A 26,447-nucleotide genomic window follows, 5' to 3' on the forward strand; every position below is an offset into this window, starting at 1 on the left:
ACGATTAAGTTTGTCCTTCTTTTTTAACTCAACAGTATTTTTATATTAATTTATTAAATAAATTTAAAAAATTATTTAATTATTTTATATTTTAAATAAATTTATATGAAACTTATTGAAAATTTATTTATTTATTAATTATTTGTTATTTTATAATGATATTAATAAAATTATATTTTTATATTTTTATATTTATTTTATTTTAAAATTAATTTATATTCATTTGAATTTATTTATAATTATTTAAAATTTATTTAATTATAATTTAATGATTATTTTTAAATATATTTATTTATATATTTTTGTGAATATAATCGTTTAATAATTTAAATAAATTTATTTTATTTAATTAAATCAAATATAAATATTTTATTATTTAAATTAATTAAATTTAAAGAAATAAAATAAATTTTTTATCAAATAAAAATATAATTTTAAAAATAAATAAACAAATCACGGATATCCATTCATTTATATTCGATTAATTTACGTAACTAATCACTTAGAACTTGATATATATATTTCCAAATTTTAACAGATCTTAGAAGCCTGGCTCTACATAAAAAATCAAAATACTCATTCAGCAAAAAAGAAAAAACAAAAAGAATGCGTGTAGATCAGCTTGTGGGACCTTCTTGTCCAAATCAGTAGCCTGGTCGTATTGTTACATCACCTTCAGCCTTTGATGAATCCAACCGTCCACCTCATCCCCCTTATCCTCCCTTCAAATTTATATCGTCATTTACACATTAAACATCCCCCCAACTCCTTCATTCACAAAGAAAAAAACAAAAACTAAGCTGTACTACCAGTAATGAAACCCTACACCCGGAAACTCTTCCTCTATTATGAACCTCTCTACTCCACCGCCACCACCACTAACGCCACTTCATCTCCGCCGTCCTACTTCAATAAGTTATCCCTGCACAACCCTCCTGTTGACTCCTCCATGGCTCTCACCATAGTCGTTCTTCTCACTGCTCTCTTCTTCATGGGCTTTTTCTCTATCTATTTTCATTGTATGTCTGAAGACACAACAGCCCATCTCTCTCGTAGAAGACGTTACCGTGGTGGCCCACTTGACCCCTTTCCATTGCCGTCTGATCACCGTCATGGCTCAGCTTCACGTAAAGGACTGGACCCAACAACCGTTCGATCGCTGCCGGTGTATTCTTACCATGGGAATGCCAAGTACCAGATAGATTGCGCCATTTGTCTGAGCGAGTTCGAAGAGAGGGAATGTGTTAAAACGATTCCGTATTGCAAACATGTTTTCCATGTGGAGTGTATTGACACGTGGCTTGTTTATCATGTTTCGTGTCCCGTTTGTAGAGGGACCAGGCTGTTGGAGGTCAAGGGCGACGATGGTGGATTGGGAGTAATGCAGGAGAGAATTGATCAGAGTGTCGGCCAATCATCTACGGTTGAGATCGGTGACACCTGTATGGTGATGGGAACAACATCAAGGATGAGGAGAACGAATAGCTGTTCAAGTTTACTGCAACCAGCAATGTTGCCAAGGACATTGAGTTTCTGATACTTACAAGGTGACACGTGTAAATGTTAATAAAAGGAGTACATAAAAATTTTTTCTTACTTATTTACTTGCAATAGTTTCAAGGAAAATCTATGGCTTTCCCGATTGGGTTTTGATTAATTTTTGTCGAGAAGTACCTTTCTTTAGCCATACACGAAGCTGGAGAAAGTGAGTTTGCATTACAACGGAAGACTCAGGAAACCACAAGTGGCGGCACCTTATGACACTGATTGAAACCGATGGCGCATGAAAAAGACTTGATGCACGGTGGCATCTAATTATTATTTTGGGCCAAAAGTCCGACCTACGTTTGAGTGATGTTTTGAACTTGCAACAGTCGCCTTTCTTCGCTTATATCTGAGTCCTATCGGACGAAATTAAAATTAAAATTTACACTCCCAATTAAATATCACGATTTAATCATATAAAATATTAAATTTTATATAAAACTTATATATTATAATTTATATTGATATAAAAATATAAAATATAATTTTTTATTTTATTATATTTAAATATTATTATTATTATTATTATTTTAAATAATATTATATTTATTTTATTTTATTTTATCATATATCATATTTAAAATTATCCAATAAATTTCAAATCACGGACTAACGATATAATAGTGAATTAAAAAAGATGACATTTTCTGTTTCAATCGTACACTCAATTTATGTACTGTATATCACATCACGGCTAAGGGCCCAAGGAGAGGGAAAAAAGAGGAAAGGAAAAGGAAAATGAGATACTTGGAGTGATCCAGGAGCAAAAAACTGACGAAAGATTCTAGAATTGTTACTCCAGATTTTTTCTATTATATTTTGTTCTTTTATTATTATATAAATACTATTCATATTAAAGGATTGAGTAAGCACGGATGACCTCCAGTACTGGTGCCCGACACATTGGGCACTTTCCTCCACCTTGAACCAACTCATTGGCACATTTTGAGCAGGTGCACATGTGCCCACATCTGTGTAACAATACGGCAGATACAGAAATGAAAAAAGGCCTTAAATATATATATATATATATATATATGAAAATGGTGGATAATCTTTGATGAGACTTACCTGTATAGTAATGAATCGATATTGCCTTCACAGCATATACAACAGATTCCTTTCCTGACATTATCCCAGTTGGATGCATCCTTGGGCAAGCTGTCATCAATCATCCCTGAACAAACAAAAAGAATAAGAAAGAATAACGAACAAACCTCAGCATGAAAATATTTCAGCTTCAATATAGTACGAATATTGTTACAACATGAAAACCAGCAGTTTATTTATTGTCAATGCTAGAGTTTTTCTTCCTCCCAATCCCTTGTGAGTAATCAAAAAATTGGAGCCTTTCAAGGTTAAATGCCGGTAATCAAGAGAAATGGGAGCCACTTGAGAGAGAAGATTAGGGATTCACTTTCCCAGAATAATCCTGAAGGAACTATTACACAAGTACGCAGATATGCTAGGAAAGAAGAAACAAACCTTGCGAACTAGCTGAACGGTTCAGGGCAGCAGAAACTTCTTGTCGTATTGACCGCTGTAGCTCAAGTTGCATATCCATGCAAGCCTCCAGCATCCTCTGCATGCTATTCATCCTTTGCTGTAGCCTAGCCATGTCAATCCTCAAATCATTAATGATCTCCCATTCCTACACCAAATTAGAAGCACAACTCAATTAAAATGGAGACCAAACGAAGAGTAGGCAAAAAGATTGGATTATTATCAGAAGTATCGATTAAAAGAATAGGATGGTAGATTAATCAAATTTTTGAAAGATAATTGAGAAAAGAACTAAATTGCAAGAAAGACAAAGAAATGGACATACAATGCCAAAGCGCTGATGCACATCTTGCTGCGCCCAATTATAATGGTGTGAATCCTGGTCCCAGAACGGTTGTGTAAGTGGCATCCTGGGTGAAGGAAGAGCAAGTGGAGGATTCTCAATAGCATCCCCGTGACCCTCATTCTGATCCCTGCTTTGCTGTTCCAGATCTTGTTCTAGTGATGCAGGAGTAGTAGATGTTTCATGTTGCTCCCATTCAGTAGAAGCATGATTTTGCCTATCCACGTATGATTGTATCAACTGGTCAAGACTCTCACGGAAACCACTATGAAGAAGAGTGGACACACTTCTCCTACAAAATTAAAAGTAATTTAGATTAGAAAAATACTGAATTAAAAAATCCAATTTCATAAAGCCAACAGTTATAGAATTTTCACCTGCTTAAGAGCTCCCTTAGTTCTGTACTGTATACATTATCATTATCAGGAAAATAAAAGGTGTCTGTTCTTCCAATCGTTGCAGGTTCTTGATTAGAAAACCCTTCCAACCAATTCCGTGTGGTTTCATGCAAGCCAACATCCTCATTTCGCACGTCAATGGCTTCTTGCAGATGATCATAACCTCCATCTCCATTCCCACCTTCCTCATGGTGCATGTCAGAGGCTTCTTCAGTAACATCCATCAATTCATTATACTCAATACTAGCTTCCTGCCTGTCTGCTTCTGCATTTTCCTGAACTTCTTCATGTAACTGTTCAACTTGAGAAGCAGATTCTTGCCCATCAATATATTCAACTGGATTCCTTTCCAAATTTTCCATGTCACTCATTAGCCCATTGGCTCCGTTTCTCTCACCATCCTGGGGAGAATGTTCATAAGATGCTTCACCAGATTCTTGTAGATGACTATTTTCTCCAGCTTCATTCTGCAAAGTTTCAAGCGATGACTCATTAGCAAGATTTTCTAGCCAGTCCCCATCCAAGACTTGTCCAATAACATCTCTGCTTTCATTAGACTCAACACTGACAGACCACTGCCAGTCTCTAACCACACTCTCAGAAACTTGTTCCTGCCACTCTTCTACACGAGCAGAAGTTTCTTGCCAACTTACATTGTCAAAAACATCACCCTCTAAATCAGTTCTACCATCCAAAAACCATGGGTTATCAGTTTCCTCGTTCTCATGTTCAGATTGGTCATTTAATCCGTCTATGACTTGATGTGAATTATTTACTTGGTTTTGTTCATTTTTATTACCATTAGTGTCAGCGTTAGATGATGTATCAGAACGGTTACTGCTTGCAGGACCACAACCAGAACTATCCAGTCTGGAGAAAAACCCACCCCTGATACAAAGGCACAGTTTGCAAAATGTTAGTAGCAAAAGGTGAAAATGACATCATAAAATAAAATGGATAAGGAATTAGAAACTTATTATCTAATTCAACCCTGACCATGCTTGTAACTTCAACTAATCAAGTATCCAAGAAATCCTCCAAACAAAATTAGTCAAGCAATTTCAGAAAAAGACAAGCAAAATATTCTATTTTAGCAGTTTACCCTCTCATTGGCATAACATCCTCGTATTAGTAGTAACCCATGATAACTAAATAGAAGGGCAATACTCAGCGCAACAATCAATAAAATGATTGGCCAAAAACACCTATATAATGTGCAATCTACAATTCGACCTTGTCATTTTATCATTTATGAGGGACCTGTCCCATGCCATGTAAATTATGCAACATTCACTCAACTACTCAAAATAATAGTTAAATTGAAATGAAAAGTGTTTATGTGCTCCAAAGATTTTTCAAGTTCCCAGTTCCCTGAAATTTGGAGACTTGCTGGACGGACTGAACTCTAGGTTACCTGCATAAGCTCTACTGCAAAATAATAGTATAAAAGGTCCTAGGTTCAGAACAAACAACCGACCACTCGCAAAAAGGTAAAAAAGGGATTTGGAAATTAAACAGATATCACAGCAAGAAACATGGAACTACATCCTGGCACTACATATTAAGACATGATAGTTGAAATGCACAGGCACTACAAAATTATTGCATCTTCACCTAGCGTTTTGCTATGTCAATGAAGTGTTTGAAAACAGGAAGCCTAGTACACAAGGCTCTGGCAGTGCAAGGTCTGGGGAGGGGATGAGAGATGTGGGTGGCATTACCCTGCTCTAGAGGAGGCTGTTTTCATGACTTGAAAGTTAAAACCATGATCTCCAGGTCACAGTCAAGCAGCCAGACGAATGCTTCATATCTTAACATACTACAATCATCAGGTCTCATGTAAGAACTTGAATAATAGACTGAAGACATGTGCAAAGCACAACAATTACAATCTCAACCTCTTTATCATATTGCTCAATAAATTCACAGATAGTATTACTAATATCCATGACTTCAATGTCACCAGAAAGTTTCTTTCCTGCAAGCCAGAATATTGATCAGTTATTTGAGTTAAATCATTGAAGAGGCATCATTTTTTTGGTACATAGGAGGCCATAGCCTAGGAATAGAGGAAGGGGTTACAGGTGTTGGGATTTGAACTCCAGACCTACTAGATGCCACCTCTTCAGGGTGATTACATGAAGAGGCATTATTTTTTAATCTTCACTGAAAATGTCCAAACTAAATTTGAGATCTAAATCCCTTGTTTTAAATTCAAGAATCTGAATGCAGCTTTGAGTTTTTATGAAGAGTGAGGTGAATATGGATGTAATAAGACAGAAACTGCATATGCTGCTCTGCTGGACAAACTGACAGTACAATTTACTAAAAAAAATACAAGCTCCCATTGCTTAAAGTTTTGCTTAAATCAAGTTCTGTATAATAAAAGATGCTTAAAGAAAACACAGGAAGCAAAAAGAGTGGAATTGTCTCAGAATATAGCATAAGATGAACTTTGTTGAATAAAAAATTCTTTGATATTTATATGAAATAAAGAATGAATTACCTTAGACCAGATACAGTCTGTTTTTGTCTTAATAAGCCTAATTCACTGGCCGCAATGGAGGTAGATCTGTCCCCTTCAGCCATTCGGTCATTTCTCAAGAATCTACCTCTCAATAATGACTGCAAAAAGAAAACAAGGAAGACATATGGAAATAAATTAATGCCAAAAAACACAGCCCATGTTTGGTATGTAAAAATCAAGATAGTAAGACACCCAAAAGGTTAACAATTAACACTAAGAAAAGCCACTTGATTTAAAGCTACCAGTGCCAAGCTAAGCTAAATGACAGTTGCCTTAAAAGAACGACACATATAGAAGATCCATAAACATTTTTAAAATTTATGACAGTCTTTGGTAGCCAATGACAACAATTAATAGGTAGCCTAATTGCTCTTCACAGTTATAATCTATGAATCATTTAATTTCCAGAACAAGCTACAAGCTACCAACAGCAAACATCAACAACTATAGCATTAGGCGAGTAGATAAGACATACAAAAATCAGAATTCAGCTCTTGGTTCAAAATTTTAGTATTCTTTCTTCATTCAAAATCCACCCCCGTTAGTATGATATATGGACTTTCTCTTGTTCTCTTAAAAGTTATTTTCAAGAATTTTAATGGGAAAGTATAAATCAATAATTACACATCTAACGCAATTGTTAGAGCATGTATTACACTTACAAAATGACTTTTAAGCCACATTAGACAATTGCTGCAACTAATAGTCCCATTTCATGTACAGTATATCTTTATGCTTGAGACCAGTCCAATAGCTCTCAAAATTATGCAAAAAGTATCTCAATTACCCATGAGAATCTATAACACCAAAACTACCAAATTATCATCTACCTTAAATGTAGTTTTTTGTTCTTGTCTTTCTTTTTGTTTGACATTTTCAAAGAACATGCACAACATGTGACCAAATAAAGACAATAGCCACCAAAGAAAAATGGAAAGACTTTTCATGCATCTACCTGAATGCGGTTGCGATGGGCAAAATTTGATACAGCCCGATGCTCCAACAACCCCTGAAGCTCTGTTTGCCTTTCTCTCTCAGCCTTTTTAAGCATATCAAGCAGGGCCTGTCGGCCACATAATTTACGAATTCCCCTACGCACATGCTCAGTTTGGCCTTCAATCTGGTTAACCACCAATCCATCAAGAACTCGTTCAATTTGACCACCAACATCAGCAGCTTGCTCTTCTCTACTGTCAACACAAGCACCTCTCTGCTGGCTATTCATTTGCACCCATTCCCTTATAATTCTGACCCTCTCCTGCTCAGTTTCACCAAGCCACTGGGCCCTTGAATTGTTGTTTCTACGGGAAACATTAGATGTACATTCCCTGCCACCACTGTTCATCCACTCCCGAAAAATTTGCCTTACCCTTTCCCTTTCAACTTCCCCTAAATCAGACGAATGTTCGCAATTCTCATTCCCATTCTGCGACCCAAATCGATCTGGGAACCATTGTCTGAACTCATTCTCACTCACACTCACATCCTCTGAAACACCACTATGTTCACTGTTTTGGCTATCAGATAGATCAGTCATCAAGAGGTCATCACTCCTTTGTTGCAGCATTCTTTCACTAGCTCTCTCTTGAGGATGACTCACCACATGCTCATCCTCAAGCTCCCGCCACATCTGCAGGAGTGAGGATGCCCGGGAGCTACCATTTTCCCGCCTTCTTGATGCTTGAGACTGAGACTCCCTTAGGAAAGATTTTTCAAGCACAGAAACATTGTGTAGACCAGCAATAGCCATATTACTCCAAAATCTAAACTATCAAGCCCCTTCAACCCATCTGCTTCAAATGCATGAAAAACTGCATTTATTTACAAAAACAAAAATACACTGTAGCAGACAACCCCTTTTCAAAAAATCAATCAACACCTAAAACTAGTAAATCTCCTTTTCATCATCATTTATCAGCATTCGCATTGCCATCACGATCACCATCATCATCACTATCAATCTCAGAGCAAACACACAGGAGGACGGTAATAAAAGACGTACTAAATCATCCAATCTTCGAAAACTCTGCAGCAACGACTAAGAATCTCAGTTTTTTTCTAATTTATTTTCAAAAATAAATTGTAATACTCTTGAAAATTAATTTCCTCAATGTCATGTTTCACCGTTGACAAAATGAGGAAGAAACATAGAATTAAAGAAATCTAGAACCTACTTACAACAACCTCCACCAAACTCGCCTAAAATCAGTAATCTAAATTAATTTATTGGATTAATCCCTTGTTTGGATGCTGAGAAAATGTAGAAAGATAACAAAAATTCTAAATCTCAAAATTTTCAGTCTCTTGCAAAAAATAATCCAAAAAATGAAAAAAAAAAAAAACCTATTACAAATTCTCAGAAATTCAAATTAAATTTTCTGTTCTTTTACTCACATTTCTCAGCAACGTAACAAGAAAAACGAACAACATCAACGAATTCACTTTTAAAGAAAAAACGAAGATCGAAACAACAACAAAAGACAAAAACGGCACCGTTTGAAGAGCGAAGAATCAGAGGAAAAAAAAAAAAAACGTACCGGAGAAGCTTGAGCTCTTTGATTTTGAAGTAAAGAAAACGAAACCTAAAGAAAGAGAAAATGTGAAGGGAAAGAACCCAATAGAGAAATAGAAGAAGAGAGAGGGAGGAGGAGATTTCATGAATAATAAATGAAAAAAAGGAACACGTCATTTTTATTTTATTTAATTGCTTTTTGTTGTTTTCAACTTTTTACGGTTGATGGATGCCGTAACACTAACGTGTTAAGATCAGGGAGCGAAGACGAATAGGATATTGACGCGTGGAAATGTCATTATCTTGCGGGGTTGATAATGAGAGTTTCCAAGTCTTGGATTTAACGGGAAGCGTAGAAAACGACGCGTCGTTTTTTTCTTGATTTTGGAATTATGTTTGCTTTCCCATCTCTTTTTGTTTTCCTGTTGGGGGTTGAAATTTCAAATAAAAGGTTGGGGAAGGGCAATGATGGAATTTCAACTAGCGAGGGAGAACGAGGGTGGCCGGTATTGTTGCGGCGTTAACGGCAATTCAAAATGCTATTTTTTTAATAGTCCCGAGAGAGGTTGAAATGGATTTTTTGCAACCTCAATGTAAAATTGGAGAAAAATTGTTGGCTTTGCAGATCGAATAATTTGATTTTGTAAACCAAATTTAACAATCCCTTCTAACGTATATTTACGGTTAAAATGCATTTTTTACGGTTAAATTTTCTTTTTTTGTCTTTATATGTTTATATTTTTTTTTCATTATATATATTTGATATTTAAATATATTATGATACTTTTCATATCAAATATGCTAATATAATAAATTAATTCTTATATCTTATAATTCTAAAATTAATTATATAAAAAATTATAAAAAAATCATATTAGATCGTAATTTTAAATTTTTTTATGTCATTCATTTTTATATAAAATAATAATTTTGTTTATTTTTTTAATTTTTATATTATTTTTTATTACTTAGAGTTATATCTTTTGTGATTTACTTTTAAAAGCTTCAGTTTATCTCAAATTCAAATTTTCATTTCTCTTAATTGGTATATAAATAAATTTTAATTTTTTCATAACAAATATATAAAAGCTCATTCTTTATAACAAATATGCTAAACATTTAAAATTTTTAAACCATTTTTTTCACCACATTTTTTCATCTCATTTTTAAATATAATTTTTTGAGCTTTTTAGACCATAACAATAATACTAAATTAGATTATAATTATCTTTAACAAATGATATCTAACATATCTAAAATTTAAATTTTAATACTTATAATTTATTATTTTATTATCAGATTACAATCTTTTTTGAAAAAAAAAAAGTGATTGTGCTAAATGATCCGAAAAATATTTAAACTTCTAAGAACAAAATTTTTACATTATATTATTTGAATTATTCGAATTACCTATCATTTAAAAAAAAAGTATTATCTTAATAATAACCATATTGGTTCATCTTTAATTACATTTACAATCTTAAATTTTAAAAGGATAAATATTAGTATATCTTGCTAATTCGATCCAAACTTAATTTTGCATGAACTAATTAAATTTTTATCATTAATATCCTCAAGATATGTTTAAAATTTAATAAGTAACGTGTTGATATAACCTTAGCCAAAAATATATGATGAACAAGAAAAGGCAAAATATGGTAAATAACATTAAAAGGCTTAATCAATCAACGAGGTTAGACTAATTATTTTCTTGCTTATATTTCCATTTTTGTTGTAACATCTTTCTTTTTCTTTCCCTTTTCATTTACAAGTTACCATACAAATTGGTTTTTGACGATGATCTATAGTATTTGATAAGCATAAGAATTGTTACTAATAATCATAAATTGATAGAAGTTTTCATCTATTGACCAAATTAAGGAATAGCAAGCAACTTTTTCCAATTTTTTTAGGGGAAGGATCAAATTACATTAAAGTTTTACATTTATTTTAATAATTGATTTCAATAAATCTAAGGAATTAGAGAGACAAATGAAAAAAAATAATTTAATCTCATTTCTTTGATCTATTGAAATCAACTTATCTCTTAAATTTATTGAAATCAATTGTTAGTTAAAAGTATAAAATTAAAAAAATTTACATTAGTGTAAGTTAATTTTTTTTAATATTTCATCATTTGTAAATATAATAATTGTTGGAGAATTTAATTTTCACAAACCAAATTAAAATATTAACACAAGATTTTTATTTATTATATGTATTTATTTAGTTTAAATAAACCTTAATGAAGTATGTGATAATGGTTTAATCTCATTGGTAGAGTTTTAACGGATAAGATTTTAGTAAAATATATTTACTATATAGACAGATGAATTTATTAATTGAATACAATATTTGTAGATGATAAAAGAGTTTTCTTTTACAGCAAAACTCTGCCAAAAATGGCCAATAAAAAATTTATTGGCAATAGACCTTACCAAGAAAAAGTATCTGAAAACGGTATCATTGGTAGGTTGCAATGGGGGAGATAAGGTGTTAGCATTAATGTATAAATCTTTTAGAGGCAAGTTGGTGAAAATTGGGCAAGTTATTTGAAATGATGGACATTTTAAAGTCAAATGATAAAATTTTGAACTTAGAATGTTAGTTTAAAGTTGATAAAATTTAATTCAATTGATCTATATATTTATTTTAAAATGTGATATTTTATAAATTTAAAATTCAAATCTTAATATTTATAATTTTTTTGCTAATTAAAAAAAGTGATTATTACTAAATTTCCTATGATGATAACTGTCCAACTGTGCCTATTAATTAAAGCTATCTCTTCTTTTATGCATGTAGGTTTGGTTTATGATATTTATGATTGGGTGTGTTACTAAAAGTTGGTTTGGAAGAAAAAGCCACCATGTTAATTAGTGTAAAGCTATTGTCTATGCTTATTATAGTTTTGCTTATTAATACTATATATAAAATATATAAAATAACATGTAAACTTTACCACTTTATATTACATATAATTCATCATGTTAAAAGCTCATTGATTAATCATTTGTCTCTAAAATTTAGGCTAAACTAATAATAACTTTGTCTAACTTTAATGTTGGTACAATTTTGGAAGTCCTTGGAAAATTAATTAATTTTCACTTGTAAACACATGGATGAGAAATGAGCTTTACAAGGAAGGAACGGTGGAAAGAAATATTTTACATTCAAATGCCACAAATTAGGCTTACTTTGATATAATATATCACATTAAGGTGTGTTTGGTACATAAGATTATGATAGAATAAGATAAGATGGTATTATGAATATGATTAAATAAAATAATATCATCCGATTTTATATTTGATATATATAAGAGATAAGATAGGATAATTTTATTTATTGATCAAAATTATTTTTTCTTAAAATTTATATAATTTAAATTATTTATGTAATTTTTAAGGATATTGTAGACATCTCATTTTATCAAGAGTTTAATTCTATTATTTGGCTTTTTTTGTTAATTAAAAAAAAACTAAAAAGGAAAAATCAAGAAAGTTTGGTGTGTTTGAGTTTGTTTGGGACTATTTCTTTTGAGATTATAAAGTTTAAGTTAAAATCAAAATTTGAAGTTGGAATTAAAGGGCAATTGAAAATTTTTTTGATATAGGGTTCTCATAATTTGAAACTCTATAAATACAAACCCATATTCAACAAAAAAGAGTACAGAAGAATCACATATCAAAAATCAAAGAAAACAACATAGAGAGGGAAATTAGTAGGGAAAAAGCTAGAAACAATTGGTTGGGTAGTAAGTTTTATTTAGATTTAGGTTATTTTGTTGGAGTATTCGGTTTAGCTCAAATTGAAAAAGTCAAGAAGCTCAAAAAGATCAAATTAGAATTTCTAGCTTTTTTTCTCCGAAATTTTTTTGAAAATTTTAGAAATCGTTAAAATTTTTCAATGACGTTTGTGTTTTTCAACAACTATTCCCGCAAAAACCCAAATTTCAACATCTTTTTCCAAAATCCAGTAAGGATTCTAAAGAAAGGAACATCAAAAAAAAAAAAAAAAAGAGAGAGAGTAGAGGAAGATTTGAAGGAAAATTTTTTTTTTTGCCTTTTATACAAGCATGAAATGACGCCATTTTGTACATAATAAAGGCCTGGGATTAGCGCATTTTACTAGACTTCGACTCAACCTATAGCGTGATCTATTTTGCAACTTGCCTCCAATAGCTGAAGCCGAGCCAATTGTGTAGCTAAGCCAATCCTTTAGCCACACCTCCTGAGCCATTTTTGTGTCTAAAGCCATACCCCTCAAGCCTTCCAGCAGAGTCATTTTTTTGGTATTATTATTATTATTTATTTTATTTTTTTGTTAATTTTAGTTATTTATTTATTTGTTTTCTATCTATAGTTTATTATTTTATTTATTTGTTATTTATTTATTATTCATTTATTTGTACATATCTTTTTTTAAAAAGAGAAAAAATTTTTTTTTAAATAAAAATGAATCTTACAAACTTATTGGAATATTCAAATTTTTAATAAATTATTTTAATAAAACAAAAGGTTTTTACCAACATATTAGAAGGTAATTTAATTTTTAAAATAAGATTTTATCAACATATTGAAAAATTTTATTAATTTTTTATAAAAAAATAAATTTCAAGAAAAAAAAAGTTTTCAGTAAAGCCTTACCAACATATTGAAAAGCAATTTGATTTTTAAAATAAAATTTTATCAGCATATTGGATAACTTTATTAATTTTTTATAAAAAATAAATTTCAAGAAAAAAATAGTTTTCAGTAAAGTCTTATCAATATATTAAAAAGCAATCTGGTTTTTAAGATACTCCATCATATTAAAAAACCTTATGATTTTTAAATAAAAATTAATTTTTATAAAAAATTAATTTTCATAAAATTCTACCAACATATTATAAAATAATTTTTAAGAAAAAATCTTACTAATATATTAGAGGATATTTTTTAAAATAAAGAGTTTTTCTAAAAAGTTAAATTTTAAATTTTTGATGATGGAATCATAAGAGCATTGTAAATAACAATATCTATGTAAATTTTTAAATGAGAAATTCTTTCTAAATTTACCAGCATATTACAGAATTTTGAAAAAAAATTTCAATATCATGATTCTCATAAAAATTTCAATTATCACAAATAAATTTTTTTTTTACAAAAATTAAATGAATTCAATGACGGAACATCTTTAAAGCATGATAAATAATCTCTTTAAATACTCTTGAGGTGAGAGGATGTTCTTGAATTATTACAAACATATTAAAGTAATTTAAGGATAATTTTTTATATTAAATTACTTTGTAAGTTTATGAGGCTTTTGGATAACAAGCTAGTATCATCTTTTAGGTGGGGATATGGGGGTGCTATAACTTCTCACACATGTAACTGTATTCCTAAACCTGGTTTTAATTTTATAGACATGAATTTACCTTTTAAAGTACTTAAGTTATGCTTGAAATTTTTCTTTAAAATAGAATAAATTCAGTTAGGTAACCAATCACATATTACAAAAAAGATTGGTGACAACTCATTTTCTAGTGATATATCTATATATCTATACGTTATGATGATTTGACGATTTCACTGGAGTACGGAAGAATCACATATTAAAAATCAAAGAAAACAACACATAAAGGGAAATCAATGGGGGAAACGCAAGAAACAATTAGTTGGGTAGTAGGTTTTATTTAGAATTAGGTTATTTTGTTGGAGTATTTAGTTTAGTTCAAATTGGAGAAGTCAGGAAGCTCAAAAAGATCAAATTAGAATTTTTGGCATTTTTTTCTTTGAAAATTTTTTGGAAATTCTAGAATCCATTGAAATTTTTTAATGATATTTGTCTTTTTCAAAAACTATTTTGGCAAAAATTTAGATTTCAACATCATTTTCCAGAATTCAATAAGGATTCTAGAGAAAGAAGTAGAGAAAAAAAAGAAAAGAGAGAGAGCAAGGGAAGATCTAAAGAGAAAAATTTTTTTCTACCTTTTATACAAGCATGAAACAACATTGTTTTGGATATTATAAAGGTCTGAGATCTGTACGTTTTGCTAGACTTTAACTCGATTTGTACTGCGATCTGCTTTGTGACTCACCTTTAGTAGTTGAAGTTGAGCCAATTGTGTAGCCAAGCTGACCCTTTAGCCACACCTCCCGAGCCATTTTTGTGCCTAGAGCCATACCTTCTAACCCTTCTAGCCAAGTCATTTTTCTAGTATTATTATTATTATTATTATTACTATTATTACTCTAGTTATTTTTTTATTTGTTTTCTATCTATATTTTTATTATTTTATTTATTTGTTATTTATTTATCATTCATTTATTTGTAAATATCTTTTTAAAAAGAGAAAAATATATTTTTTTAAATAAAAATGAATCTTATCAACATATTGGAATACTCAAATTTTTAATAAATTGTTTTAATAAAACAAAAGCCTTACCAATATATTAAAATGCAATTTGATTTTTAAAATAAAGTTTTACCAACATATTAGAAAATCTTATTAATTTTTTATAAAAAATAAATTTCAATAAAAAAATAATTTTTAGTAAAGCTTTACCAATATATTGGAAGGTAATTTGATTTTTATAATAAGATTTTACCAACATATTTGAAAACCTTATTAATTTTTTATAAAAAATAAATTTTAAGAAAAAATAATTTTTAGTAAAGCTTTATTAATATATTGTAAGGTAATTTGATTTTTAAAATAAGGTTTTACCAACATATTTGAAAACCTTATTAATTTTTTATAAAAAATAATTTAAAAAAATGATTTTTAGTAAAGCCTTACCAACATATTGGAAGGTAATTTGGTTTTTAAGATAATGTTTTACTAAATTATTAGAAAATCTTATGATTTTTAAATAAAAATTAATTTTTTTTAAAAAAATAATTTTCATAAAATCTTACTAACATATTGAAGGATAATTTCTAACAAAAAATCTTATCAATATATTGGAGGATATTTTTGAAAATAAATAGTTTTTTTACAAAGTTAGATTTTAAATCTTCGATAATGAAATCGTTAAGAGTATTGTAAATAGTAATCTACATGTAAATTTCTATGTGAGAAATTCTTTCTAAATTTATTAACATATTGAAAAATTTAGAAAAGATTTTTGATATCAAGATTCTCATAAAAATTTCAATTATCACAAATAAATTTTTTTTTACAAAAATTAAATGAATATTATAACGAAGCTTCTTCAAAGTTTGGCAAAAAATCTCTTTGAATACTTCTGAGATAAAAAGATATTCTTGAATTATTATTAACATATTAGAGTAATTTATGGATAATTTTAGATATTAAATTAATTGGTAAGTTTTTTAGGCTTTTGAATAACACAATATTAAGCTGTTACCATCTTTTGGGTGGGGGGTGTGGAGCCGCTATAACTTTTTTCATACGTAATCGTACTCTCGAACCTAATTCTACTTTCATAAATATGAATATACTTGTTAAAGTACCTTAGTTACGTTTGAGATTTTTTTTAAAAATATGACAGATTCAATCAGATGGTCATTTACATTTATAAAAAAAAGATTAATGGTGACTCATTTTCTAGTGATAGGTTTGTAAATCTATAGGTTATGACAGATATAATAAGATATGTAAGTTCAATCCCATAAATTAAAAATAATTATTTTCAATTTTAGAGGATTGAATCATTTTATGTCAAAAGAATGATTAATTTCTCTTACAATTTTATCATTTTAAATATAAACTAAACATGATATAAAATGATTAATATTTTATTCTATCATTATTATATACATCAAACATGACCTAAAAAGATTACCAATTGTTATCTAAAAATTAATGAAGATTTCATCCCTTATTTATTTATTTATTTTTTGTCTTTTGAGTTATAAATGAAATTCAAAATTGAGAATCTTAATCCTAGAGCGGATTCCAATACCACTGAACTTACAATTGATTGACACATGTTTCTTCTTCTCAATCATTAGAATTGAGTAATTAATCTTAGAGTAGTCCCTATCTTTCCTTTTTATATCGTCCATAAATATGAATATAAATATAAATATAAATATAAATATGAATATAAATATAAATATAAATATAAATATAAATATATATATATATATATCAATGCTTGTTTCCAAAATAATGGATGTTTGCATTCATGCCCGCAAATACCAGACATTTAAAAAAAAAATACACATTATAATCATATAACCTTTAAATCATCCCTAATTACAAAAATGATGCTTACCTTGTTTTATCCTATTTATTGGCCATATATTGGATTGAAAATTCTTTTTTTTCATTGCTAGCTGTAAAACAATGCATCAATCTTTCAAAGTAACATTTGAATTTGAGAAAGGGAAGGAACACCTTGAAAGGAGTACAATACACTACTATTATTCAACAATTTCCGTCGGCTTGTCAATTTTATCATGTATCAATCTTGAAAGTACTATTTAATTAATATATTAAGCAATATTGGTTTCCATCTTATCCATCTAACTCAACTATTCTTGTATTTTTCTGATCCTTTTCAAATTGGGAACAAAAAAAAAAGAAGGAACATTTTCCATCTTTTATATGCAATGGATGGCTTGTTTTTCACATATCATTATCCAATAATGACCCCTCCGGTCCATTAAGGGAACAAATAAACAAAAATGGTTGTGAGGCATTGGCCCCCAAAAGTAAGGCCATGCCTTTATGGCAAATTATGTACTTGCAAAATGAGGGCATGGGTCCTCAGATGCCCTAAAGGATGATGTTTCCTTCCCCCCGTTGTTCCAACTTCCAACCAAAACTGTCCTAGCTAGATCGACATGAACATGAACATCAACCTTTCCCCTAACAGTCACGTGAAAAGCTCATCTCCCGAATATGAAATCTATGATTTTTTTTTTTTTTTTTTTTGTATTCCTTCCATTATCTCCTCATATTTTGATTTAAGGCTTAGTCCTTCCCACGTTTTCCTTCTTTATTATCTGCAATATGGCTTATTAAATCAACAGATATTAGCATTTACCTACTAATAGGCTGGCTAATTATATACAAGGCATGTGTGGTTGCAAAATTAACCTTCATTTTAGAGCTGGTTTAAATTGTCTATTATACCAAACAAAATTGTTCAAAACGATGCCAAGTCATCGTTTTTATTTATTAACTTAAACGTTGAATTAAATGTACATATATATATATATATGTTGACATTATACCATTTTGATAATTTTCACTCTTATAAGGCAACCAAAGATGCTTGTAAAATTATTTTAGGAAATATCTTACTTAGATTTATCAATTTATACAGTTTTTTTTTAAAAGTTACATTCAACAAATATGAAGTTAACATTTTAACATCTGAAATCCTTTTTTTTTTTTTTTCAAATTGTGATCTTATTTGTATAAAAAAAAAATTGCAAAAGAATTCGACATGATAGCATTGTCCAAATCAAATGAAATTGAAACTGAATAGGGTGGGAATTTTGCCCTTTCATATAGGAAATGCTAGCTGTAAAGTAGAATGTGTTCAATGAAAAAAAACAAAGGAAGAATGTCCAATGCTAAACATTCTAATCGAGTACAATTTATTTTTCCACGAAAATGGAAAAGGGAAAAGAAAGAAAACAGTGAAGGGATAAAAAACAAGAGACGAAGAGCTAAATAAATTGCTGTAAAATGTAGTTGTATAATTGGTTATTATTGATATGGGCCTCGAGCTGTAACAAGGGTCTCGCTAAATTTATTCATGTTTTGCAGAAAAGTGAACAGGAGGGAAAAACAAAGGCAAAGAGATGAAAAGATGAGTTAAGCGGGTTAGGTTATCTGTCTTTCAGTTCCCACTTTTGCCCTTGTTTCCTGGTTTCCTTATCTCAACAAGATGCCATGCAGAAAATGGTCAACTTTTGGGGTTTTGGGGTCTAGCCAGGCTGACTCAAGTTTTGATTATATCAGAACTGACAGCTTTAAGGGCACATGCCCTTACTAAATTTCACATCTTGCAAGTTTTATAATGGTAGGACACCGTTGTAAACCTAGGGGCCCCCAAAAAAACATGGGGTTTGGTTAACATTTCCTCTTGTTAAACTTATGCCTAAAGGAATTCCCTCGCATCCCTTTTCAAGGGCCAAAACCACAACAAAAATGAAGCATACCTCTTTCTTAGGGGAAGGCTTTTGTCAAAAGAGGGGGCATATCTGGTCTTGCACTGCTGCTTTTCTATAGTTTATCAGTAATTATGCCTTTTCACTATAACCAAATAGCCATTCTCTAGGAAACACTCGAATGCATCTGATGCTGCAGCCATCAATGTCTTATCAATGACTTTTTGTTAATTACAGATTAATGGCCATCAAATTGTGTTTAAAATAACCTTGAACTGTACGTCTGAAACAAATTTGCTGTTGGTTCTGAATGAATTATGAAACACTGATGAAAATGATTTTGTACTAACACCATATATATATATATATATATATATATATATAGTCCTTGATCTTACTCTCTCTATCAATTTCCTTGATTTTAAGCTTAAAATTTACAGATTTGATGAGTGTTTTTATAAATAAATACATGGGATTCTTAAATTAAAATTTTAATTCAATTAATTTTTATAATTATTTACATTTAATAAATTTAAAATTTAAATTCTAATATTTGTAATTTCTTTTTGTATTTTTAAATTAATGACTTCTTATATATATATATATATATATATATATATATATATATATATATATAAGATTGTGGTGGCCAGCGCCAATGGCATGCATTCCTTTGTCAATATGGATATTAGAACTCTGTTACCTACTCCATGTAAATGACAGATGAGTCATGAGATTTTCATAGGATAAAAACCGTCTCATTGAATGAAGGATTAGTGGGTTAGGTGCAACGACACATCAAGCAGAATGAAACATTTCAGTACTATAAATATGTAGGGTCTATAGTCGTAAGCTATTGAAGATTGTCATTAGTATCACCTGCAATTTCAAGTGAACTTCCTCACTTGGCGTCAACGTTAATCTTGGAACAAATGAAATTGAAATGATGTTTACTTACCAATATCAAGAGGCCAGGAAGTTTCACCAAAATTCAACAATGCATTCTTTCTGATATTATCCTAAACAAAAATAACGTTAAAATCTTCTCACTTTTTGACTGCTGGAGATCAGTTTTTTTTACCACAAAACAAAGAAGCCAAAGGTGATAATCTCGATGATAGCATGGACCATTCATGTTATGGGCCAAACCAACTTAGTATCTCAGGCAGGTCAGGCCCTGTTCTGCAGGCAATATCAGCAGTCGGAAATTTGGAGATACGAAATACGTGATATGTCCCCCCCCCCAAAATTTCCAATGACCTCTCGTTCTATTATCAAGGCTTTACTTCTATTAACCTAAATTTTTGAACCTTTAAGACTCAATCCTGTTGGTTTTATGTAAAAACTCTTAAAAGTCCACATCAACTAAGATTGCATTCAAATCCCAACTCCTACCATTTCTCTTCTATTCTCATAGTACAGCTTCTTTTGTATAAACAAATGTGTTTGGAATTAGATTATAAAGATTTTACAATCTAGCTGTAACTGTCATGTTATCTTCTTTTCTTACAATAAGAAAAAAAAGTACAACTGGCAAGGTGAAGTGAACACTGATAAATACATGGACTCTTAGCAGGTAAAAAGAACAACAATTTTCGCACCATGTTAATCAAAGGAGAAAAGAATAAGAATAGATGGAAACACAGGCAAAATGGCAACACCGGGACACGAATTCAGCCACGTAGAAGAAAGGAAAAAAATTCATTGTTCAAGAAAATCACTCTAAATTAAAGCTCTACTTCACATGGTTTCTTCTCAAAATGTTTGTACCAAGAAAAATGCAATGTCACTGAGTAACAAACAATCCGTAGAGTATGATGGTTAGACTTCCATGTACCTACCTTAAACCGAATCCTTGACATGAAATGAACATCAACGTCAATCTCCCCTGATGATTTTTCAATCGTCAGGTCTTTGAATGTTGATGGTGACAATGCCAAATTTAGAGCCTCAAGCTTCGATTCTACTCGAGTTACATTCCTATGAGGTTGAGAGAAGGGATCAATCGTATTGAATGCGAGAGTTTGATCTTCGTATGTCACTGTGAACTCGGCGTGATCATAGTAGACAGAGATTTTGCTATTAGGATTATATGCCCCAAGAACAAAATCGAAGGTGGCATTGAGATGGTTATCTGTTAGGTTGAAATTTTGGACTGAACCATTTTCAAGCGTGTAAACAAACCTTTTTGGCCTAATGACTAGCCAATTGATCAGCGCGGCTAGACCAACAAGAACAATAAGGGCTAGCAAGCAAGTGGCAACACACCTTACTAGGTTAAAATGTTTTGCAGGTTGTTGTGTAGCTTGTGCTGTATTATTAGCCATTTTTGAGGGACAGTCTTACGATCTGAACTCTGAACTCAGAATGTGAAATATAGTCTTTTTATACAGGCAAAAGGTTAGTGAATAATTTTCCTTTTTCTTTGTCATTCCCTTTCAGTGACTTTAAGGTTTCTTGAATGAAACTCAAGACATCTGAAAGATTCATGTTCTGTTCTTTTCTTCTGCTTCAAACGTTATAAGATTCATTGCTGTAACTTACTCCCCAGGGCTAATCCCAATCTTCTCTTGCTTTGTTTGGAGCAACAATGAAGTGGAAGAATATGCTTTTTTTGATATAGAGTATCAATTTTTTTGGTACTTGAGATTGTTAGGATTTGAACTTTGATCACTAGAGCTAAAAGTCCAATACCTTACCAACTGGCCACGCGACTATTGGCAATTGAGAGTATCAATTTGATATCAAACATGCGAGTCTTAACTGGTTTTGCTTGTAAGAGATGTATATGATCATAATTTTTTCCCCACCAAAAGGAAAAAGGGAAAAAAGGTTAAAAATAAATCAAATTACTGATGTTTAAAAGCTTCACCGACTAGATCACTTGAGATGCTGCTCTGGGTAGATTGACACTTCAATTAGCAAAGTTCATTAGGCACTAAAAAAGGGTGAAAATTTTCCAGATTGACAGGATCCCAGAAATCTGGAGGTTTTAGGACCATAAAACTTACTTTTCTTGGTGTTGAGATAGGTAGGAGTTGGAGAGATTTTGAGATAAGCGAATCCATTAACCACTGCTTATGCAAATTAGGACAAAATTCCTTCTGGAAAATTAAACTCTTTGTCATAGTCCTGAAACTTGATGTTTTTGTCAGCAATGGGATTTATCAGATAAGCACTCGGCAAAAGCTATGTTTCTGTAGTTTTACCGTTCTCTTTGTCCTGCACTAATCTATCCTCCTGCTTCATTTTCTGCTTTTCCTGCAGTTATCTCCCTCAGACCAAGCCCTATATTTCTTTTTCATAGGCTCCACTTGATATCAGGTGGCAGACATTGGTGGAGGAACAAAATGTTAGAAAGCTTAAAGATATTGCTTCAAACCAAAAGTTTAACCAATAAATCCTTGTGCCAACTGTATATATATGCTACATTGACCCTCACTTTTCTTATTTTTCTTTAAGTGAAAAGATCAGCTGGATTAGGTTCAATCAAGACTAGTTCAGCTACGTTATTGAGTTAATTATGAGTAAAAAGAAGTGATCAGGAAAAAAACAGTTTGCCGTTTCAACTCAATTTTGGAGGAGCATTGAACAGCAAAGAGCTTCACACTTGGCTTGAACATTACTAATTCAATCAAGGATATGTGCTAAAGCTCAAAAGCATATGCTTCCCCTGCTGAGAAACTGATATTTTCAAGATTATGATTCTTGGGATAGAGTTTGATCCTCCTGCTGGCTTACTCTCTTTCCTATCTGAAGTGATCTTTCCGGCATCGAAGTTCTTTCTTTCCTTTATGGTTCTTGCTTCACCTCTAAGCAGTTCCTAAGCCACCCTCACTGCAACTTTATTATGGATAGGAGTATAAACTCATTTCATGAAGCATTGAAACTTGTTACATACTCTGTGCTATAATTGCTTTGGCATGACAGGTTCTTGAATTTGATTCCAGTACTTGTTTATTGTTATCTTCTTTTTTTGGGTACTTGAAGCTGTCAGGATTTGAACTTCAGAAATAGGCCACACTACTATTGATGTTTACTGCTAAATTCTTACTGTAAGTAAACAAAAGCATACCATGTTAAACAATTAAATTTCATCAAATGTCACCATTGTCCATACTGAGATCAAACAAAGGAGATAGGTGACTTTGTATTGCTTAATTCATAGTATATCATATTCCTATGTTCTGACTCCAATTTTCTTGTTCATTCCCTTCTTTGGTGATCTTGACGACATATCACACTATGCCTGAATTTTATTTCAAAATTAATCATTACGCCATCACTTGGATGGAACTTCGGCTTGGCATCTTCCCCTTTCCCCCTCCTTTTGCAATAACAATGAAAACCAATGTATATGCTTTAGCTAAAGAAGTAATGGAGACAAAGTAAAATCCAAATCCAAGCAAAGCATTTTGAGGCAAAGCATGTTAAGCGGCCATTTATTGGCCACGTGGGAGGGTTTCAAAGTTGAAGCATATACTATTTTATTGGTAAGGCAGGGAAAAGATGCAAAAGAATAATGCAAAAAAGGGGCTAAAGTTGTGGGTCACCAAATCTGGAGCAATGGAGTTGGTCGCCGCATATCCCTTGGAAGATGCGGTCATTTCATTTTGGTACTCCACAGGGAGAAGAAACCCAGAATTCAAATAATACCATTGTTTTTCTTTTCTAAAGCTGTCCTCACATATATATCATCCTCAGCAAGCTAGAAGCCATACAGGATTATGACATATGACCTATTTCAAGATTGCTAGTCATTTCACTTAGCCATGGTGCCACCCCCACCAAGCCTGGACCAACACACTTGGCAACTGCAAGGGCTTAGTGGGTCTTTTCAGCATGGTGGGAAGTGGCAGAGTATAAATATAGTAGGTATGGATTTGATATGATGGGGAGAAATGGGGTTGGTTGAATTGCAATATGTCTACCTGATCCTCCAGGAGCCTGTTTCCCCCACAGGGCAACTATAATCCTTTGGCAAGCACTTTTCGGTTGAGGATAATCTCTCTATCTCTTCACTTTTATGTGATGGGAGAAACTGGGTTTTTGAATTGCTGTCAGATTTCAATGACAGGCTGTTTTCTCCCACAGGGCAACTTCAATCCTTTGGCGGTTTCACTTCTATTTGCGTCATGTAATTGGATCATTGGAAAAGGTCATCAAGTATTGGCCGGGAGTTAGTTTTCTATTTTGGCAATCTTTGTTCTACATTTTTTCATTTTTTTCTCTTTTTATATTTTCTTAGTTCATTTTGTATGAAATAAGCATTGGCTTGGGTACTTTGCACATGTGATTTTGGTTCTGTAACTCCTGGATGTATAAGAATTTAGCAAGTAAGGTCCAAGCACCACATAAAAACCATGAAAAAAGAATAATAGTTCATCTGTTATTTCATCAGAATCCATATCGTTTTACTGATTTGCAGCTTAATGTTAGGCCATTTAGTCCACCAAAAAATAAATGAATGGCAGCTCATTTTATTGAGTCTCCTGATCCTTTTTCTATTTAGTTTATTTTTGTATATCATTAGTGTCATAATGTATAGATTCGTGGATCTATCAATAGATTTTGAATGAAAAAGAGTCATCATCAATATTTTTTGATTAGATGTGATTGACCACCCGATTGAAACTAATCTACAAAACAGAGGTTAGATTCGGAAGTCAGTTGCACATAAGGAATGTTATAGCATCCCTAAAACGTCCATCCAAGGGATGTTACCAGTGTGATTTCGAATTATCCAAGCTTTACTCATTTTTATAATTTACCATACAATTTAATAATGAGATTGATTTTATAATTAGAAAAATTTTCCTTTTTTTTTAGAAACAAAAATTGTAGAAGTAATCTTTTCTTCTTTTCTTGTTTTTTATTATTTTCCCTTTTTTTCTTCTTTTTTTAAAAAAAAAAAGAAAAAAAGGGTTAAAAATAAATCAAAATAAAAAAAATAAAAAAAATAAAATGACAAAGGAAAACCTGTGATCGAGTTGGGTCAGGATGCAGGTTGGTGTGCGGGTCTTCGGGTCGACGCACTTATCTTGGCTTACTAAAATGGTGTCATTTTGGAGCGGTATAAAAGGCACCATTTGCATTTTTTTCTCAGAAACTTCAGAGCGTCTCTCTCTCTACCCCAAAATCCTCTGACCTCTCTCTAAAAAACCTATCAAAAAGTTTAATCGAAAACTGAAAATTTCACCAGTTTCTGGAAACTTCGTCAAAAAATTCTATTGAAAATTTTTATCGAAAATTGAAAATCCCATTGGTTTCTGGAAAACCTGCCGCATTCTGAAAATCTCGTCAAAAAATTCAACCTTCACCGAAAAATTCAACAAAAAAATTCAAAGTTTTTCAAAAAACCCAAAAAAATTCAAAAAAAAAATCTAAAAAAATCAAGAAAAATTCTCAAATAGTTATAATTTTTCCCCAAACCTTCTACAATCCTAAACTCTCCTCCAGAAACCTAAATTCACTCCCAGAATCGCAAATCAACTTTAAAATCCTAAGATCATATCTCAGAAACCCTTACTGCTTGATTTTTCCCAAAAACTTCCCCAACAATTTTCTTTATGTTTTTTTGTCTGTCTTCTGTGTGTTCTTGCTTTGCAAAATAGGTCCAATTTATATGTAGCCTAGGATCAATTCGGAAAATGGACAGAATCAATCTCAGGCTTGATTCTTAGGATTGCATTATGTTCAAACGAGATTTTAGGTGTAAAATTTTAGTAGTATTAATTTTATTTTGTGTTGACCTAAAAATACTGCAACCTTAATCTTCATTCATGTGTAGATTGGGTAGAAAAAGAAATAGAAAAATAGAAATAATAATAATAATAAAAAAAAAAATTTAATTGGACCATAATGGGTTGTAATGGGCCAGTTGGGCCAAATCAAAATGGACCCAATTGGGCCTGGACAAAAATAAGTGTTTACAGTTACCTCTCTTTGCACATCTTTGTTACATAAAGATGTTACAAAGACCTAGACACCCACTCCGACCACTAGTTTGAAAAAAATAACCTAGAGTGAGCCAAGGTTGGACGACTGAGATTAAACTACGAGTCAAATAAAATGATCAAAACCAAGTCGAGGTCAAGAATAAATGATCGAGACGGAACCATGAATCATAAGAAATGATCTGGACTGAGCTAAGATCAAGTGATTGGGATGAAACTATAAGTCAAAATAAAGTGACCAGAATCGAGTCAAGGTCGAAAATAAATGATCGGGACTGAACCACGAATCATAAGAAATGATCTAGACTGAGCCAAGATCAAGTGATCGGGATGAAACCACAAGTCAAAATAAAACGACCAGGACCAAGTTAAGGACAAGAATAAATGATCGGGACAGAATCACAAATCATAAGAAATGATCTGGACTGAGCCAAGATCAAGTGATCGGGACGAAATCACAAGTCAGAATAAAGCGACCTAGACTGAGTCAAGATTGAGAATAAATAATCGAGACAAAACCATGAATCATAATAAAGCGACCAAGACTAAGTCAAGGTAAAAAATAAATGATCAAAACGAAACCATG

General features: G+C 31.5%; 2 protein-coding genes and 1 pseudogene across 2 annotated transcripts; 1 reads left to right on the forward strand and 2 right to left on the reverse strand.

The window, feature by feature from the left end:
* The first annotated feature begins 674 nt into the window (after positions 1-674).
* On the forward strand, positions 675-1,600 carry LOC111301313 (RING-H2 finger protein ATL57-like). Its single transcript, XM_089744775.1, has one exon. It carries the CDS (start codon positions 815-817, stop codon positions 1,535-1,537), a length of 723 nt encoding a protein of 240 aa, XP_089600901.1. The 5' UTR covers positions 675-814; the 3' UTR covers positions 1,538-1,600.
* A 563-nt stretch (positions 1,601-2,163) lies between these two features.
* Positions 2,164-9,000, reverse strand: LOC111302457 (uncharacterized). Its single transcript, XM_089744774.1, has 8 exons — positions 8,854-9,000; positions 7,272-8,342; positions 6,296-6,414; positions 3,769-4,677; positions 3,374-3,683; positions 3,031-3,196; positions 2,617-2,722; positions 2,164-2,516 (listed from the first exon to the last, which is right to left on the reverse strand). The coding sequence occupies exons 2-8, from the start codon at positions 8,064-8,066 to the stop codon at positions 2,399-2,401; spliced, it is 2,523 nt and encodes an 840-aa protein (XP_089600900.1). The 5' UTR covers positions 8,067-8,342; positions 8,854-9,000; the 3' UTR covers positions 2,164-2,398.
* An 11,302-nt stretch (positions 9,001-20,302) lies between these two features.
* LOC111302114 (uncharacterized protein At1g08160 pseudogene) lies at positions 20,303-21,550 on the reverse strand (annotated as a pseudogene).
* Positions 21,551-26,447: the final 4,897 nt, after the last annotated feature.

The sequence above is a fragment of the Durio zibethinus genome, chromosome 15 (genome assembly GCF_047325235.1).
Source record: "Durio zibethinus cultivar Kanyao isolate XHJ-2024 chromosome 15, ASM4732523v1, whole genome shotgun sequence".
Taxonomy (NCBI): Eukaryota; Viridiplantae; Streptophyta; class Magnoliopsida; order Malvales; family Malvaceae; genus Durio; species Durio zibethinus.

Coding starts and splice junctions, on each gene's coding strand:
- LOC111301313 (XM_089744775.1), top strand. CDS start 815: ATGAAACCCTACACCCGGAAACTCTTCCTCTATTATGAACCTCTCTAC.
- LOC111302457 (XM_089744774.1), bottom strand. CDS start 8,066: ATGGCTATTGCTGGTCTACACAATGTTTCTGTGCTTGAAAAATCTTTC. Junction 3,684..3,768: donor CTAAGGGAGCTCTTAAGCAG/GTGAAAATTCTA, acceptor TTAATTTTGTAG/GAGAAGTGTGTCCACTCTTC. Junction 3,197..3,373: donor TGCATCAGCGCTTTGGCATT/GTATGTCCATTT, acceptor AATTTGGTGTAG/GAATGGGAGATCATTAATGA.